The sequence below is a fragment of the Numida meleagris genome, chromosome 6 (genome assembly GCF_002078875.1).
Source record: "Numida meleagris isolate 19003 breed g44 Domestic line chromosome 6, NumMel1.0, whole genome shotgun sequence".
NCBI lineage: Eukaryota > Metazoa > Chordata > Aves > Galliformes > Numididae > Numida > Numida meleagris.
In genome coordinates this window covers 11270467-11287612 of record NC_034414.1, presented here as the reverse complement: position 1 = coordinate 11287612, position 17146 = coordinate 11270467, and the positions used below count along the sequence as shown (strand labels likewise).

Genomic DNA, 17146 nt, shown 5'->3' with positions numbered 1-17146 from the left:
GGTAATTCAAAACAGAATTAAGCAGTAGTGTTTCATGCATCAGAAGTGATGGTTAAATATGTAGGTGAATATGGAGGGCAGATTTAAGAAACTTATAAAAGTACCTACATAAAGCGTACTACTGTGACTATTAGAAAATAAATGTATTCAAAATGCAACCAAAACTTAACATCTTTGTCATCTATCAAACAATGTGATCACAAACACCATGGGATTGTAATCATTTTCTTGAAAGTATTAATTCCTATTCATATTTATGCTAAGTCCAATTTACAGTGCTCAACTCATGTTAAAGGAGATTTAAAGTAACAGTAAATTACATGTATGCACTTATAAAGTGATGCAAAGGACTATACTGGAAACAATAAGTTTTGTTATAAAAGTAATTTTAAAAGGTGTTTGCATTTGCTAAATGTGAAATGAGAACAAGGTTGTGGTTCAGTATGGGTTTAAATTCTGATACTTAGGAAACACAAGTTGTGATTTCTAAAAATTATTTCATGCTTTTCATGGTTTTTTGTGACTAACGAATGATGCCCCAAATTCCTTTATACCCTAATTAAAAAATATATATATATTGAAAGATACCAAGCAGCTTCTTAAACGGAAACATAAAACGTATATGGCATACTTTATTTCAGAAGAATAGTTTACTGAATAATAAAAAGTAACATTTCATGTGAAGTAGATTATAATTAAGTGAAACACAGTAACAGTGCCCATCAACTTCTTAAACTTACTCTTCTTTGTATTCTTCTTTACATGTCACATTAAACATCACTTGGACCAGTTTTCCTAACTGCCCTCATTTTTCCACCATTTTGGTGGAGCATGAACCTTTCTTCAGAATTGTACACATGGGAATTGAGATGAGATTCTTTAACAGAATGAAACAGGAGACAAGTGTATATTTTTAGGATTTAATATACTCTATAGTAAATATTGCAGCATACAATAGAGAAAAAATGACAAGAAAAAAGACTGATGAAGTGTTGAATTGTGCTAAGTGTTTTGTACTGCTTGGAGTCCTGCTAGGTTTTCTCTTTATTTTCTCTTAAAAAGGAAACGAGTATACTGATTATGTTCGGAATGGGTATGTTAAAATGGCAAAAACTTATCATCACAGAATAAAAAGATAAATAGGATAAAGACCATCAAGCAGGTAGCTAGAGGAGTCTATAACTAGCAAAAAAATGATACTCTTTCGTATTTGTGTTTGGAATTCTCTTATACCACATGTACATATCTTGCAGTAGCAATTGAGGAAGGGCTAATTTCTATCCCCAAGTGAATCACTGGCCTGCAGACAGGAGGGGAGTCAACTCTTTACAAGGGTAGATAATGGCAAGACAAGGTGAAATGGTTTTAAGTTGAAGGAAGAAAGATTTAGGTTGGATATCAGGGGGAAGTTCTTTATCAAGAGAGTGGTGAGGTGCTGGAACAGGCTGCCCACAGAGATTGTGGATGCCCCATCCCTGGAGGTGTTCAAGGCCAGGTTGGATGAGACCCTGGGGAGCCTCATCTAGTATTAGATATGGAGGTTGGTGGCCCTGCCTGCGGCAGGGGTGTTGGAGCTTGATGATCCTTGAGGTCCCTCCCAACCCAAGCCATTCTATGATTATAACATAGAATAATCCTTCCATGTGCACAATTAAAACACCCCCCGTATACACACAAACATGGAAAGAGTTTTATGCTGCTTAAACTTTTAAAGATGCAAAAAGCTGATGCTGCTGACTTCAGTGAGCTGCATTCTTTGATAAATATTTGTAAGATGCAGAAAAATTGTTTAGTGATTCTCAGTATACAAAGTGGTAAGGCTTTAAAGTAAAATAGAGAAATAAACAAATGATTAGTCAGGTTCTGTTTGGATTTTTTGAAGAAAAACTTCCAGAGAATTGAGAGAGAGTGAAGATTTCTTGGAACAAATTAGGCAGGAAATTCATACTTTGGAGATAGACCAGAACAAAAAATCTAGGTGCTGTCAAATATTTTATGTAACAGAGTGGAATGAACATGTGCATAGGTTTTGTATTGCATCCCTATGCAAATAAATCTTGTTCCAAATAAGGCAGACAATAAGATGAAATAATTCCTAGTTAATGCAGACTATTAAAAATTTGCTCTTATAATCTAGTGGACATTCAATCTGAAGTCTGTTATGTCTTCAAAATAATTATTAATGGGAAGTTGTGAATGATAACTTCAGTAGAAGTTAATCCTTAAACAGACATCAAGTGATTTGCAATTTATCTTCAGTAGTAATTTTTGTAACGCGTAAATAAATGTAAACAACAAGTAGTTCACATATACGCCATAAATTCAGACGTTCTGTGTCTCTCTTTTTTGTTGCCTTGCCTTACAAAAATAATTCATCTCTCAGTCATTTTTAATCTTAGTCACTCTAAAGTATATGATATATCAAGTGTATGATATATACATTTCTCTGCAAAATGATGTAAGCAGTAACTTTTATTTTGTTTTACCAGTGTAAGATGTTTAGAATAAAGCCTTTATAGTGTTTATAACTACTGTACACACATGTAGTCTGAATGTTGCTAGACTACGGTTTTGAATAAAGCTGTAATATTATATTCCTGTAGCTTGAACTTAAAGTAAGTACACAATGGGTACTTTTGTGAGATTTACTGTTATTTCATTCCTTATAGGGGTGTAAGTTTCAAGGGGGTGTAGCATATAAGCATTTTCATTAATGCACTCAATTTTGCTTCAGTCATTTAAAGAGCTGTCAGAAAAATAGTTTGGAAGGGATCCGAAAACAATGGTAATTTGCCAATTTAAATGTTTAGCTAGTTTTGCAGAAATAAAAAGTGGAGTGTTCTCTAGGAAAATCCTGAGAATATTAATGCCACAAACTTATAAGCAGGTCAGTTATCTGAGAATTTTTACATTAGCTCCTCTCTGATATTAACCTAACTATTTTGGTCTAAATCTTTAGCCCCAGACCGGATGGACATGTTAGCAATACTGGCAGAGTAGAGAGGCAGGAGACCTGTGGTATTTGGCCATCTGAGGATTTACTTGGCAAAGAGGAGATGGTGGATACAGGAGTTGTGTGAAGCCAGAGTATGTAGCCATGCATCACCATTCCTCTAAGATCTATAGAGATAGGAAGGTTATTGTTGAGTTCTGGAAATCTCAACCAGGCAGAAAACATACATTAGCGGACACTGTAAGGATATGCAGCTGAGCTGAATTGTAACCTGCAGCTCTCAGTTAGGAGAGTTAAGTGCCTAGTTACTGGAAATGCATAAGTGCTCATGTTTAAGTGCTAGCAAATTTTCACTAGCAAGTGGTTTGCAGTCTGAGATACCGTTTAGGTGGTACAGTTAACAAATGTTTACAATTCCGTGGTGAGATAACAGGTAATTTACAGCTCATAGTTCTTACCCTACAGGAGGCATGCATACCACATTTGAATTTTGTTTAACATGTTAAGAAGAGTTGTACTGATGAATGACAAATTCATTAAACCTTTAACTTTCCTGTTATACCAATCAAGTTATTTACCACTTAGATTCACTCTATTGTTTGTCATACATTTAGTGCAATCTCAATTAAAAGGCAGCTCTGTAAATTCTGCTTCATTATACTCACTTTATACTTTATGACCTGCTCCCTTTGTTTTTTGAAATAGAAAAATGTACCCTGTTGCACTGAAATGTGGATACGCAAAATAGTTTTGCACACTTGATAAACGTTTAGAAAGAATATCTGAATTTCTTAACTTAGTCTATCTTTTAGGGCTTAACATTAATAACCACTGTATCAAGATACATCATAGCCCTGTCCTAAACAAGTTTTTTTTTTCCCTTCTTGCTGCTTGTAAAAAGACAATTTGTTATAATAAGAGAAATTTTTATGCTGTAGTAGGAGAACTAGATTTCTGATCCTTAGTGTCATCTGTAACACTAGAGCAGCTTGTACTCAGTCATTTCTTCAGTATATTCTACAACTCTTATTAGAAGCGCTGTAAAAAAATAACTCTCAAAACAACTTTTGGCATTAATATTGTGTTATTCTTTGATGAACACATAGGTGGTTTTTTTTTTTTGTCTGTTTTACAAATGTATTTATTGTAAGAAATATCAGAAAAACATTAGTACTGGCAGCTGTTAGACAGACAGATTGGAGAGAATGAAGGTGTATGGCTTGGCAACAAATATGTAGAAATTTTCTGTGACCATGGGTGAGTTTCTTTTTTCTTTGCTTTGTGGAAACACTCACTCATGCAAACAATTTCTATGTCTAAAAATTTGTGGAGGAGGTACCTGTTGGTTTTTAACAGTAATAATTTATATGCCTGACAACATGCAATCTTGAAACAGAAATGTTCCCACGTGAGGTAGGTGTTCGATTTTATGGATAAAGTATTGAAAGATGTTTGCAGCAAATCACTTGCAAGCAAATGCATTGGCTGAAAATTGTTTTCACAGAACATTTATCAGACCATTTAAAAAGTGAAAATTTAGTGAAAAATCCCTAGCTGTTTGTAAATCATCTGCAAATCATCATTTGCAAACAGGAGTATAATGACTGTGTCAAATGAATTACTGTGATGTTTTTGCTCACTGTTAGCCAGGTGTACCATACTCATACAACAGATGTTTGAATTTCTCAAGCTGTGCAGAGGCTTTAAGAGTCAGGCTAGCAGTACCAGCAATGAAGGTAGTACGTAATGCTATCTGAATACTCTCTTACACAGAGTGTTCATGATTTGACTATCTCTACTGGTGCCTAAACTTGAGGTACATTGGTTTACCAGTAACTGTCCTGGGATATTTATCAAACCTAAAGTTTGGTCAATGAATGACAAAAATCCAACAATTAAGACACATCTTGTAAATAAGCTGTACATTATATGTGTGTTGGTTTAGACAATAATCAAGAATTTATGAAAGATTGGTTTATGCGAAGCATATTTTTATCTCCTTTTGAATGTTGGCATAGAATAGCACAGCGATCATGAAGTTACAGATTCAATAGACTATTCAAACACATCTGACACTCTTCGTCTTGCTAAAATTATAAAATACAGAGATCTGAAATACTTGTCAATATTGCTCTGAAGAATGTTGAGAATACACTGAAATACAGTCTTAAAGTAGGCATGTATGTCAAATAACCAGTCAATAGTAAAACAGCAACTTCCAGTGCACTTAGGTATCTTTGGTACTGGAATATGGTACATCTAAAGTATGATGGAGATTCTTTTCCTCCAGACAAGTTCAGTCCCCTCTTTTTCTGTCATATTTACTAAAGGCAATGGTCCAAAATTAATATAAGAATATTTGGAAGTGTCTTTTAATATAGGAAGTAAGTCTGTTATTATTTAATCCAAATGTAAAAAGTGGCTTTAATTAATTCATAGCCAATAAAGGCTTGACCAGGGAAGGAGTTCAGCATCCTGACCTTACTCAGAAAAGCAGATGAATATATGTACGTTGTTGTAAGAGACATTGCATCTTTTGCGAAAGTTGAATTACATACATGCTGTAATCAAGCTTGCATTTAATTGCTTGACTGTCAATGATACCGGCCTATTCTAGTTAGTGTGGTTTTGTTCCAGCATGCTTAAAATTGTCACAGACAAAAACAAAGGATACTACATGGTACAAAGTTCTACATCAGAAGGCAAAATGTTCCAGAAGTAGAGGCAGTGCACTCTTAATTGAGTCTCTGCATGTATTTGCATTGCGAAAGTAAATCAGGTCTGAGGAGGCTTTTGTTTCTGCAGACTGTCCATTACCACACAGAAAAGAACACTTGTTCTTTTTCTTTTTTTTGAGTATTTTTCTTCAGAAACTCAGTCTTGCACATCAAAACCTGAAGAGCAAATGGCATTCTGATAAAATACAAATCAAAATTCAGAAAGAAAATATCCAAAGTATTTCCAAGTGATTTAGGAGTAAATCTAGCATTTAAATAGTAAGTTACATCCTTAAATATATGCAGACAATGTCACCTCATCACCCATATGCCATTTTAGGTACTACGTGTATTCTTGAGGTTCCATCATTAACAGTCACGAAACAGAAATTCTAGTCAGGAGTTTGGAGGATAATTGTGGACACCAGAAGTCTACTATGGCAGTTAGGCATCACATAGATGCCTAAAGCATTTTGAAGATCTCTCTCCAAGTGCTGCTTTGCAGGATGGTTTGAATAAACACACAAAGCATATGAAATAATCATGTTCTGGTAATTGCTAAATAGTTTACTCTCCAGTTGCACATGAGGGCAGGAGCTAAGGTGAACAAATACCATACAGGACCAGAGTGAGAACCTCAGAGGAATGCATGCAGCACTCACAGGAAATCATCTGCTTTGATTTGGCCTTGCAGAAGGGCTTCCCTCCTCCAAACAGAGGTAATCACGTTCCCATCTTGCTTTTCCTTCTAGACAACAGCCTCAAATTCCAATCACCACGGGAACGGGGGTTGTCTATCCTGGTGCTATTACCATGGCAACTACCACACCATCACCTCAGATGACATCGGATTGCTCAAGCACCTCCGCCAGCCCTGAGCCCAGCATCCCCGTCATTCAGAGCACTTATGGGATGAAGACGGACAGCGGAAGCCTTGCCGGGAACGAAATGATAAATGGAGAGGATGAAATCGAAATGTACGAGGACTATGAGGATGATCCCAAATCAGACTATAGTAGTGAAAACGAAGCCCATGAGGCAGTCAGTGCCAACTGAGGAGTGTTCACAGAATTAAAGTACTCAGACTCATTTGTTGGGTTTTTTTTTTGGATTTTTTTTTGAACAAAAAGTTCTTAAAGAGCCTGCATGCATGTGTGGCTCCTACAGTTACATCAGCAGAATGGTCTTAAATGTTTCTTAATGTGTGAGACAGATTGTTTCCCTAATTTTTCATGAACTTGGGTTTTTTTGTTGTTTTTGTTTTTGTTTTTTAATTTAGATGAAGACATATATTAAATATCAGACATCAGGACTTGAAAACTTATATGAATCAATAGCTGTCTTACAAGTCTTACCTTTTGTCTTTTTCCTTTTGGAAGCTGATAAAGGCTTAAGTTACTGTTTTAGATGGGGGTTATACATTCTCACTCAGGTATGCTGTGCCAGCCTACAGGTTGTGAATGTGTTTTTATTCTGGATTATTTTAGAAAACAAAAACTGCAGATTTCATATTGTGAAAGAGAACAAGTCCGCAAGTGTGCACATCTGTGCATCATAGCTCATCTTTAAAAAATTGTCTCTGAATTCCATTTTTTTTCCATATGTATAGCTGAACTTCTGATGTGCCAAACTTTTCTTAACTTTTGAATCTTAACATTTAAAAAAGAGTCTTAAAGGAGACACTGTAAAGTCTTAGACAATCCTTTGGCATCTTAAAAAAAAATATATAAAAACCTAATTTTTTTCCAGAAAATGGTGAAGTACTCAGGAATCTGGAGACAGGATATTAAGTAGTGAACCTGGTTGCCATAGTGCATGTGCCCAATTGCTTTTGCCTCTTGATGCCATTAGTGTGAAATTTTAAGTAAGCACAAAAGAGCGATCACCAGCTATGGAAGGGCCTGTCTTAGCAGTGTGAGGCCACCTTTGACTACATTCTCTACCCCTTTGCTTTTAACCCTTGCATTCAGTCTTAACACATTTTCTCTTAAATAATTTATTCATTCCAGAATGTCAAGGGTCCAAATACTTAATATTTATTTTTCAAAGTACTGTTGGTGGCATTACACTTACAATTCCTTATTGACATTTGAAAGAGCTCTTTCTTTCTCCTCCCTCAAATTACACAGGTATGTGAAAATAAAAGTGCACCTGCTACTAAAACGAACGTGACATTTATGAATGAGAAATTCAATTCTTTCCATAACAGTGTGTGTTCAAGGAGCACTTGGAAACACTCTGCTTTGTGTAACACAAAATAAAGTGAGTATTTTTATATGTACATACAGTACAAATACTCCAAAATTTTGTGTTTATAGTTACAAACCTTTATACTTAGCTGGACAGCAAAGGAAGATGTAAAATCCAAAATCCATACAGAGTCTACTGTGAAGAATTTTTAGGGCTTGTAGAATCCTGCAGTGAATCATGGCTCCATACATCACGTTCCTGTTGTCACCTGAAGGAACTGTTTGCTATCTTGAGTATTTGTGCAATGATTTATATGTGATACTCCTAGTGGAGGAGGGAAGACCACAAAAGTAACTGGCTTGCAAAGCTGAGAAAATGATGCATCAAAAATATTTACTGAATATTATTCATATGGGAATGCGAGCTAGATCTTCATGCATGCCTGTAAAGTTCTTCGGGATCTTTGGAGGCAAGGTATATCCAAGGTTTTTATTTGTATTATTACTGGAAACAAGGCAATTGCTACAGAAAAGTCTAGGAAATACACAAGAAAGATATATTCAAAGATAAAGAGTCTGTTAATGTTCAGAGAAGGAAAAGAAAAAAGAAATTGCCATTTTTTTCCCCCCTTTCGCATTCCACTCCTGTTCATAAATAGACTCTGTGTATAAAATGCAGATCCGGTGGGCCTGGAGAATACCTGCGCTGAAGCTCCTCAACTTCCTCAGCTTTTATTTTGAATTTGATGTGTTCAGCACATCAGTGATAAATTCAGACTCCGGCTGAGAGGTATGAATGCGCCTAGGGCAGCTCTTCCCAAAGTCTGGGGGAATCTTCCCGCATTGCTGAATGGGCTTTGCTTAGAGCCCCAGCAATGAGAGGACTATAGTACTAATGCTGGTCATCCTCGTGCTGTTGTACTGTCCTGCAGAAATTCATGTGAGGTGCAATGATAAGATGCTGTATCTGGAGCTGCCATTTTCCTCACAGCCCCAGTAATATCTCTTAGAGCAGAGAGAGCCATTGTTGCCACTGTAGGGATCACATTTAAATGTGCAAGAAAAACCCCCCAAACAAAGAAGATTGTTCAATTTACAGGACAATTTATAAAGATAATGGCATAGAAACACAATGGTCAGACTTCTCTGACCATTTTGTAATTTGGAACAAAATGCTATATTTTTAATATTTATTTAAATGTGTTCTGAGTCCATGTCTAACAAGCAATAAACCGGTCTAGCCAAGACTTTAAAGGCAAATGCTGTGTCGTTAGCTGGTGAGCGCCCTCTTCAAGCTGGCTAAGGTACTGATAGAAAATGTTTTTTGTTCTCACAGTTGCTTGGGAATTGGAACTGTTTTTAATACATTCAGCTCAGATTGGGGGGAGGGTACCATTATTTCCTAAAAGAAATGACTATTTATTAATGTCTTACATAATTCTTATGTTAGAAGTATCTCTCCCTCCTCCCGTGTCACTTTTTCTCTCTTGCTCTTTTTTTCTGGTTTGTTGCATTGGTAGAATGCTGTATTGCTAGTATTGTATTTTATGTAATTTTTTTTTTTTTTTGCACAAAAGCAAACATTTAGATTAGTTGGTTAATTTTTTTAAATTTTATGACCATGCCAAAATAATATTCTGCAGGCTTGTGGAGAACAAAGGACTGTTCTTTAGGACTGAAACTTGATTTTGCTTGTAGTACAAAAAAACACACACTCACAGATGTTGTTTCGTAAGTGTTATAAGCACTGGATATAAATGGTATTTTTTATCACTTCTGACTAATGTGAAACTGTTGTACGAAAACTACATGAACAAAAGTCATCTGTTTCGACTCGTGTGGGCCTGCCTCACAGTTGCCGGATTTGAGTCATTTTTATGTCTTGTTATTTCATTTATTTATGCAAAATACATGTATGTATGAACACTTTGTTTTAGCTCCAGCCCTGCCTCAGTGCTGATGCTCTCTATGTTAAAGCCACATTCTTGAAAATGACTGGCTGTTCAGGAATCACCAGCTGGTAAAACTTGCATTTATTGGCTGGGGAAGTGGGAGGAACATATTTGAATCTGAATTGTGCATATGAGCATTTTATTCTATTTATTAGCCGACATTGGCTCTAAAATGTCAGTAGAAGGAAGGACAATCATAAGGATAAAAAACAACTTTTTTACTTTATTAATCGGAGCTCAAAACAAAGTTTCTGATGAATTTACCATCTCATTTTAGATTTTTTTTAAATTGTGTAAATATAACATAGGAAATAGAATTTTATTTTTTGTTCATGGATACTTAGTGAAGTATAAGTTATGTATTTACTTTTGTTCTATATCAGTGTATGTTGGTCCATATTAAATGCTGACAAGTCACTGTACCTCATGTAGATGCTGAATTTACACCCGCAGTGTGAGCGCAGTATTGTGGACCTGTAGCTGGGACAGCAAGATGCCTCACTTGTGCTCTCACTGATTTTTGGTAGCATATCCCACAAACACAGAATACTTTTTTCTTGTTTAGAAAGTCGATACATTAAACATACCAAATTGCAGATACAGCTGATAGGAAACACAGTTTGTTTTCTGAATCCAAGTAAAACTGATTAAATGTTTTAGTTCTTAACAAGAATGGCATTTGGAAGTCAAAAGCGTATCCCTGGAGAGATTGTTGTGACTAAGATGGCCTTTGCAATGCAATCAAGACTTAGTAATATCAAATCTTTATTTTCTACATTAAGTAAATCACACTATTGTTACGTTAGGCTGTAATGTCAGGAGGAAAAGGTTCACACAAAACACAAACAGGACTTTCAGAATTGTTCTCTAAATGTTGTGTTTTAGTCCCTCTTAATAACTCTTACTGAAAAAAATAACAACTCCGTTCAGGTAATACACAAATACAGTAATACTATTTTCTCCACAAATTAACAGGTTTTTTTTTATTTAATACAGATACAATATATTTTCTTTTTGGAAAATTTTTAAATACTTGTTTTCAAGAGAAGAACACTCCTGAAACAGTCTGATATGAGCTAGTATAGTTCACTTCCTATTTCATGAAACAGGGTTCAGGTTTACATGGAGGTATGACTGATGAAATAGCCTAGTTCTGGTTGATAAGTGTGTTCAGGTGTCACCATTTTGTTCATGAAACCGCCTGCTGGGAATACATGGGATCACAATGTGCTCCTAAATCAGTGTACTCAGGTGCAGCTCGAGGCAGGGGGAGGGCAAAGGACGGGACTGCTCGGGGTTGGGAATGCAAAACAAACAGCGGCATTGCAACGTGTGCAGCAGTCAGCTGAGGACAGCTACTGCTTTGAGCATAAACACAACCACCGCCCAATGCAACCTGAACCGCAGTCCTCTCACTGGGTTGGCTTTCTGGTTTCGTTTTTTGGTCGTATCAAAGGCGTGGCATTTCAAAATCATCTCCTAGCAAAACATACGACAAGGTTAACACCCCCCACCCTCCCTTAGCAAAACACTTATCTACTTGCTTAATTTTAAGCATGTTGGTACTTCAGTGGTGGTCACAAGGACCAGTAGAGCGTTGACGTTGGGTAGGGCAATCTTTGCTGAACAGGGCCACAGTGTGAACAACTGCACTGGAGATGCAGCCAGCAGAATTTATGGTAGAGTTCTTCATGTTTTTATGAGACATTGATGAATGGGCTTGGACCCTAGGTGTTTTGCATGCTTTTTTAAGATTCAAGTTGGCACTTAAGCATGTTCTTTTAAAAGAATAATATTACATGACCTCATCTGATCTTTTACAAAACACTTATTCTTTCGCTTTAAAAAACAACTTCCCCCAAACCTTTTTTTATATGACCCATTAGTATCTGTGATTTTTCTCAGATCAAACTACATTTTTGATATGTTGTAATGTCCTACTACAGAAGGAAAAAGAAAAAAAAGATATAGGTATATGCAAATATATTTCATTTTAATCCATTGCCCTTTTTTAAATACCAGATTTGCTGGAAATGGTGACAAAGAAGTATTCTGAGATTTCACACGCTGGGTAAAAAGGGGGTGGGGTAGGGTGAACTGAGCTAAAGGAAAACTTATCAAATTGATATTTATGGCAATATGAAAGCTATAAAGCAACTTAGTGACATGGCTTGCTTTGTAATTTCCGCTTTCTAAAAACCACAAGTGAGGTCCTTGGTGCTCTTGGATTATGGGGAATGTGCAAATATTTAACTGTTTGTATGCTGCACATTGCAGACCTGCTAGTGTGCATTCTCCGTTTGTCTTCCTTTGTCATTTGTGTTTTGCTTTCTAGAAAGCAATGTTGTGGTTTTTTTTTTTGTACCCTTCTTCAGCTTGTAGCAAAATAGAATGCTTAGCATTTATGTTCATTCATTATTGTATTTCCCATGTACAAATTTTTTTATTACATTAAGACAAGCTTATAAGCTGTTACTACATAACTTATCTTACTGTAACTCTTATTTCCTGACATTGTAATTTGTTTGTGATGTATATTGTGAGATTGTACTCTATGTTAATTTAATCAGCACAATTCACTGACATGCTGGACTGACATGCTAGCTGCTGTTTCAAATTGTAAAGTTTGTGTAGAGCTGTTGGTACAACTGAGACTCTCTTGTCTAGGTACTATGCTTTGATTCCTATAGCAACACTGTGGGTGCAGCTCTTAATGGTGGGGGCTGCTTGTTGGACACCCACTGGCTAATTTAACAGGCAGGTTTTCTTTGTAGAAATTCTATATACAATGCAGGTACCTACCTGGGCCCATGGCCGGTAATTATTTGGGCGTGTAGAGGAAAAACTAGTGTCTATTGCTGCTTTGAATATGTTTTAAAGTCTGAAAATGTAAATAGTTTATCAAAAAAAAAAAAATCTTGTACAGTCCAGTGTAAAGTTTTTAAATGAACTTAAAGGTTGCCATCACATCTCACACTCTCCTCTTGGTACAGTTAAAAAAAAAAAAAAGACAAAGGAAAAAGTTTGCTAAGGATGCTGAGTAAAAAAAAAATCTGTTCTCAGTTTTAAAAAAGAGAATAGTTATTCTTAGCTCTGCTTCATTGCATAAACAGACTTCTTGGATTTTGTTGTGCAGTATTGACGTGAGGTAAATTAAATATTAAATAATCTTTCAGTGGTACTTTTAAGAGTCTTCTCCTCCTCTGCCTCAGTTATTAATGGAAAAGACAAAATTGAAAGACACTGTCCATATACAGTATGTTCTGGTGTACATTGGCACCTTATCTACATGTTTCGGGTGGGGGGGATTTTTTTTTTTTTTTTTTTTTTTGCACAAGGTGCTTTCCTGATATGTTAAACATGTCATCTTTGGGTGATACAGTATATGCCATGATAGGGGTTTAGACCCCTCAGGGGAGTGTCTATAAGACTGCCTATTTATGCTCATTTACCTCAAGACTGTCCTCTCTACCCTTAATCTATTCACCATCACTCCATCTTTTGTACTGCTGTTGACACTTACAAATTAAAGATAAATTTTGTTTTATGAGATGTGTGTGTGACTTCTTCTATGTATTCTTTATTATTCTTTTGACGTTAGCGATAATGATTGACCACAAGGAGCTGATGGACAGGCCCATTCAGCTGGCCTCCTTTAAATTTAGTGACTGAATCTTCTAGCTCTTAGGTTTTCCACATGCCTTTCCATTCTACAAAGGAATTTAATGGCCTCTGAAATCCATTAACACCATATGCTGTAAAAGACAAGCATGATAACCAACCTAATTTGATAATATTTCACTGTGTACCATTGGTTTTGTAAGCAGGAAGTGCTGTTGTGGTAGCAACATAATCTCAGTAGGATTTTTATAGAGCTGAAAAGAGACAAAACAGTTCTCATGTTTCTTCTCTCTTTGCCTTCCCATTTTCCCCACGTATAACATTAAACTAACCAAAAATGACAACAAAAACTCCTATAGTTGCCACACTGCCATGTCTGTAAACTGCTGCCATTTATGTATTATGGTTGGCTTTTGACATTGTAATTAGTCACGGTTCTCATAGGAAAAGAATAAATTACACTGAAGTGTACTGTACTATAATGTAACAGAACATTTTGATTGTGCTTTACATCAGATTTCAGTCTAGTTTCAGCTATTGCACAAACCACCCTGAAAAATCTAAGTGGGAATAAATCCTTACTTCCCAGGAGAGAGCAGCATACATGAAATTATTAAAAATGACATTATACACTGTGAATCTCTGTGATGAAATGCTTCAGGGTCAACAGTGGATGGAATGAAGTTGGTGGCCAACACATTATAATGAATAAATACGTAAATATTGACATGGACTTTTAAAGATTCGGTTTCTAGTAAGCAATCAGCTAGTTACTCTGTTGAACTGCAACACTAATGTACTCTTGAGGAGAAGGCTGCAAAAAACCTGTAATTTTGCTACTTACTGCACAACAATTTGTTACAAGTTTGCAAGGGCCTCACTGTATACTTAAAGAACAGAATTATGGCACTGGACAGCAGTCAGCCCAGAGTCAAAGAGAGATGAAGCAACATGTCATTGTGCCAGAATTTTACTTTCATACAAGAGGGCTGACATGCAGTGCAATCCTCTGCTATGTATTTTCATATTGCTCCAATTAAGTCAACTTATGGTGTTTTTTCCTCCAGCCAAGCAAAACCTCTGCTCGATGGCTGCAGCACCAGGATCTTCCGGAGCCCTTAGGACTCACTGTGCTTAGGGAACTTCAGGATTGCAAGGTTTGGCACCACAGTCTGTCTCCCCACTGGTTACTCACACTGGGCTTTTCCTGTGACAATTAATTGCTCCCACAGTAGCCCAATAGCAGTAGCTTGCACGGGATGGGGGCAGGGGGTGAACAGTAATTGATTTATTTCTTTAATATATGGTTTACAATAGAAAATATGAGCTCCAGGTTCTGTCTCTGAGCAGTTAATGACCAGCTGGGTTAAGGGCCTTCAAATACTGCCATTGGTCATTAACTGCCAGGAAGTATCCTTCCTGTCATCTATTATTGCTTAATTGTATCAAGACCGACTACAGTGAAGGACTGTTAAATCTGTAGATTAATTGAAATCTGACCCTTAGTCATTTTAATAATATCAAGGCCACTGCAGGTTAGCATTTGGGTTCTTGACATGACAGTCCATAACAAATTTATTCAGAGTTGTTCTGCTTTATATTAATGCCTGCTAGATGATTGACACAGTAAACCATAATTGCCCTGTGGAAATCACAGTGGTCAGTTGTATTAAGAACTACTTAGGGCCACTTTAATTTACTTTGACACCACAGACTTTAAAAGCTTCTCTGCTTCTACTGAAATCTACTTACAGGTCGGGTTGCTGTTGTAGCTCATCAGGAAATGATCATTCGGTAACAGCAAAAAGTAACTATTAGAGCTTTAAATAATTATCCTCAAATACTCAATCAAGTTACAGAAGAAATGCCTATTGATCATTGTATTTTTTTTTTTTGGCCACACTCCTAGTTAAGTAGTTACCAGACAAGTGTTTAAAGGAACCCACTCATCATTTTGAATTAGATTTCAAAAATAGCGTGTGTGCTCACAATCTGTAAACATGAACTAAAAAACCCATTGGTTTTGTACTCTTGCATTACTCTTATATTACTTCCACAACATCCAGCTTTAATTTCATGAAAGAGGAACCTCACACTTCAGACAAGTGACGAAGTTCCCTTTTTAAGTCAAGCCACACAGGGTTACTTTTGGAAATCGGAAATATAAATGTTGTGCTACAAACCACAAGGCCCTAGCCCGAAAGGAGCTGTGCAAATAGCAAATGGAAGGGTATCTGCCACCAGGCCATCTTTAGGTTCATGGTATCTTTATAGCTGGTGTATGCTCATAGCTAAATAGTTACAAATAACCTACAGTTGAAAACACAGTCACTGTCCTTGGGTCAGACAAGGAGTCTGCCTAGCTCAGTGGTTCTGAGTAAAGCAGAGGCAACAACAGCCAACAAAGGCCCCTGAGCCTGGCCATCCTCTCGGTTCATCCTCTCATTTCCTCCAACATCTGCAGTCACTGTATTGGGCTGTTGACAGGTATGTCCCTTGCTGGTCAGGAATGCCATGTAGCATTTTGGTGGATGTAGTGACTATGGGCAAATAGCAATTACGTTTATTATCTGATCTTTCAGTGAGAGGCCTTGCTGAGTTTTGCCACAGTCCTGTCTATTTTTTTTAATGCAAGAAAAACCAGAGAACCAGAGCAATCAGTCTGCGTGCAACAGAAATACCAAGTCCATCAGATTAGCTAAAATATTCAGGATGCTAAATTGCTCCCATTTTTTGTAAGGTCTGGTTAAAACAACGTGCTTAACTCAGAAAATCTGGAGATCGAGGACCTTAATGATCAAATTATTCAATCACAATGAAATATATTTTGTTAAAACATCAGGAACAGCATCTTTGATGGAAGACTTCAGCCAGTTCCCCCAGAACAGCTGCAGCTGCCAGAAAACCAAAGGGTAAGTGCTGAAGTGGCCCAAAGCACAGCCTTACACAGTGGAAGGCATTTCTGAAACACACTGAGGGGTTGAAGGAAATAAGGAGAATAGTCTCTGTGTATGGCCCTTTTTGTACAACTTCTCCACTTATACTACTTTGATTTGTGTACATGACTTTCCTACAGCAGGAAAGTGCAGATACTCAAGCAGCTCTAGGTTACAGCAGCTGCAGGGACAGCAGACAGCTCGCAGGCTGATGGTCTCTCTGCCACCTGAGGAGCCATGCACTCCCACTGCTGCACCACCCTGTCCTTCTACAGTGCATTCTCAATGCCTGCAGCCTCACTCGAGTGAGCTTATGTTGATCTGAGGGGATTTGGGTGGTGGGCATGCTGGCACTGGCTGGCTGCTGCCTGCCAGAGGCAGGGTAGAGGTGGCTGCTGGGCCCTAGCATGGCCCTCACCCCACAGCTGCAACCAGAAGTGCCTTCTGAAAGATCTTAAGATGGCCACAGGAATGCTTAATTGTTCCTCTTGGCATCATTGAGTTGCCACAAAGTGCGAACAAAGCTTGGTGTGTCTCAGCTTAGCACTTCAAATTTTGACCCAGTCTCTATTTTTCCCTCAGCTGTTGTTGCCGAGCAATCTGCATGAAGTGTATGTTCCCCCTTCAGCAGGACCCCATGCTGCTGCTGATGGAGGACACCTGGAGGGCTGTGCTCAGGACTCTAGCACAAAGGCTCAAATGGCCCCCACCTGGCATGAAGTTCTGACCTCGTGGTATGCACCTGGCCAGGCTGAGAGGTCAGGGTTAGGTGAGAGAT

At 37.4% G+C, this 17146-nt stretch overlaps 1 protein-coding gene and 1 long non-coding RNA gene across 12 annotated transcripts in view; both read left to right on the top strand.

Annotated features, from left to right (window-relative positions):
* The window catches only part of SOX6 (SRY-box 6), a 410347-nt gene extending 396986 nt beyond the window's left edge, over positions 1–13361 (top strand). For all 11 annotated transcript variants that reach the window (XM_021401613.1, XM_021401611.1, XM_021401609.1 and 8 more), the window contains one exon: positions 6423–13361. In XM_021401613.1, the coding sequence (XP_021257288.1) occupies positions 6423–6726 (304 nt within the window). In that variant the 3' untranslated portion in view covers positions 6727–13361. The remainder of the gene's footprint in view (positions 1–6422) is intronic.
* The window catches only part of LOC110401036, a 48712-nt gene continuing 48005 nt past the window's right edge, over positions 16440–17146 (top strand). Inside the window, exon 1 of the long non-coding RNA XR_002440216.1 lies at positions 16440–17137. This is a non-coding gene — a long non-coding RNA (uncharacterized LOC110401036). The remainder of the gene's footprint in view (positions 17138–17146) is intronic.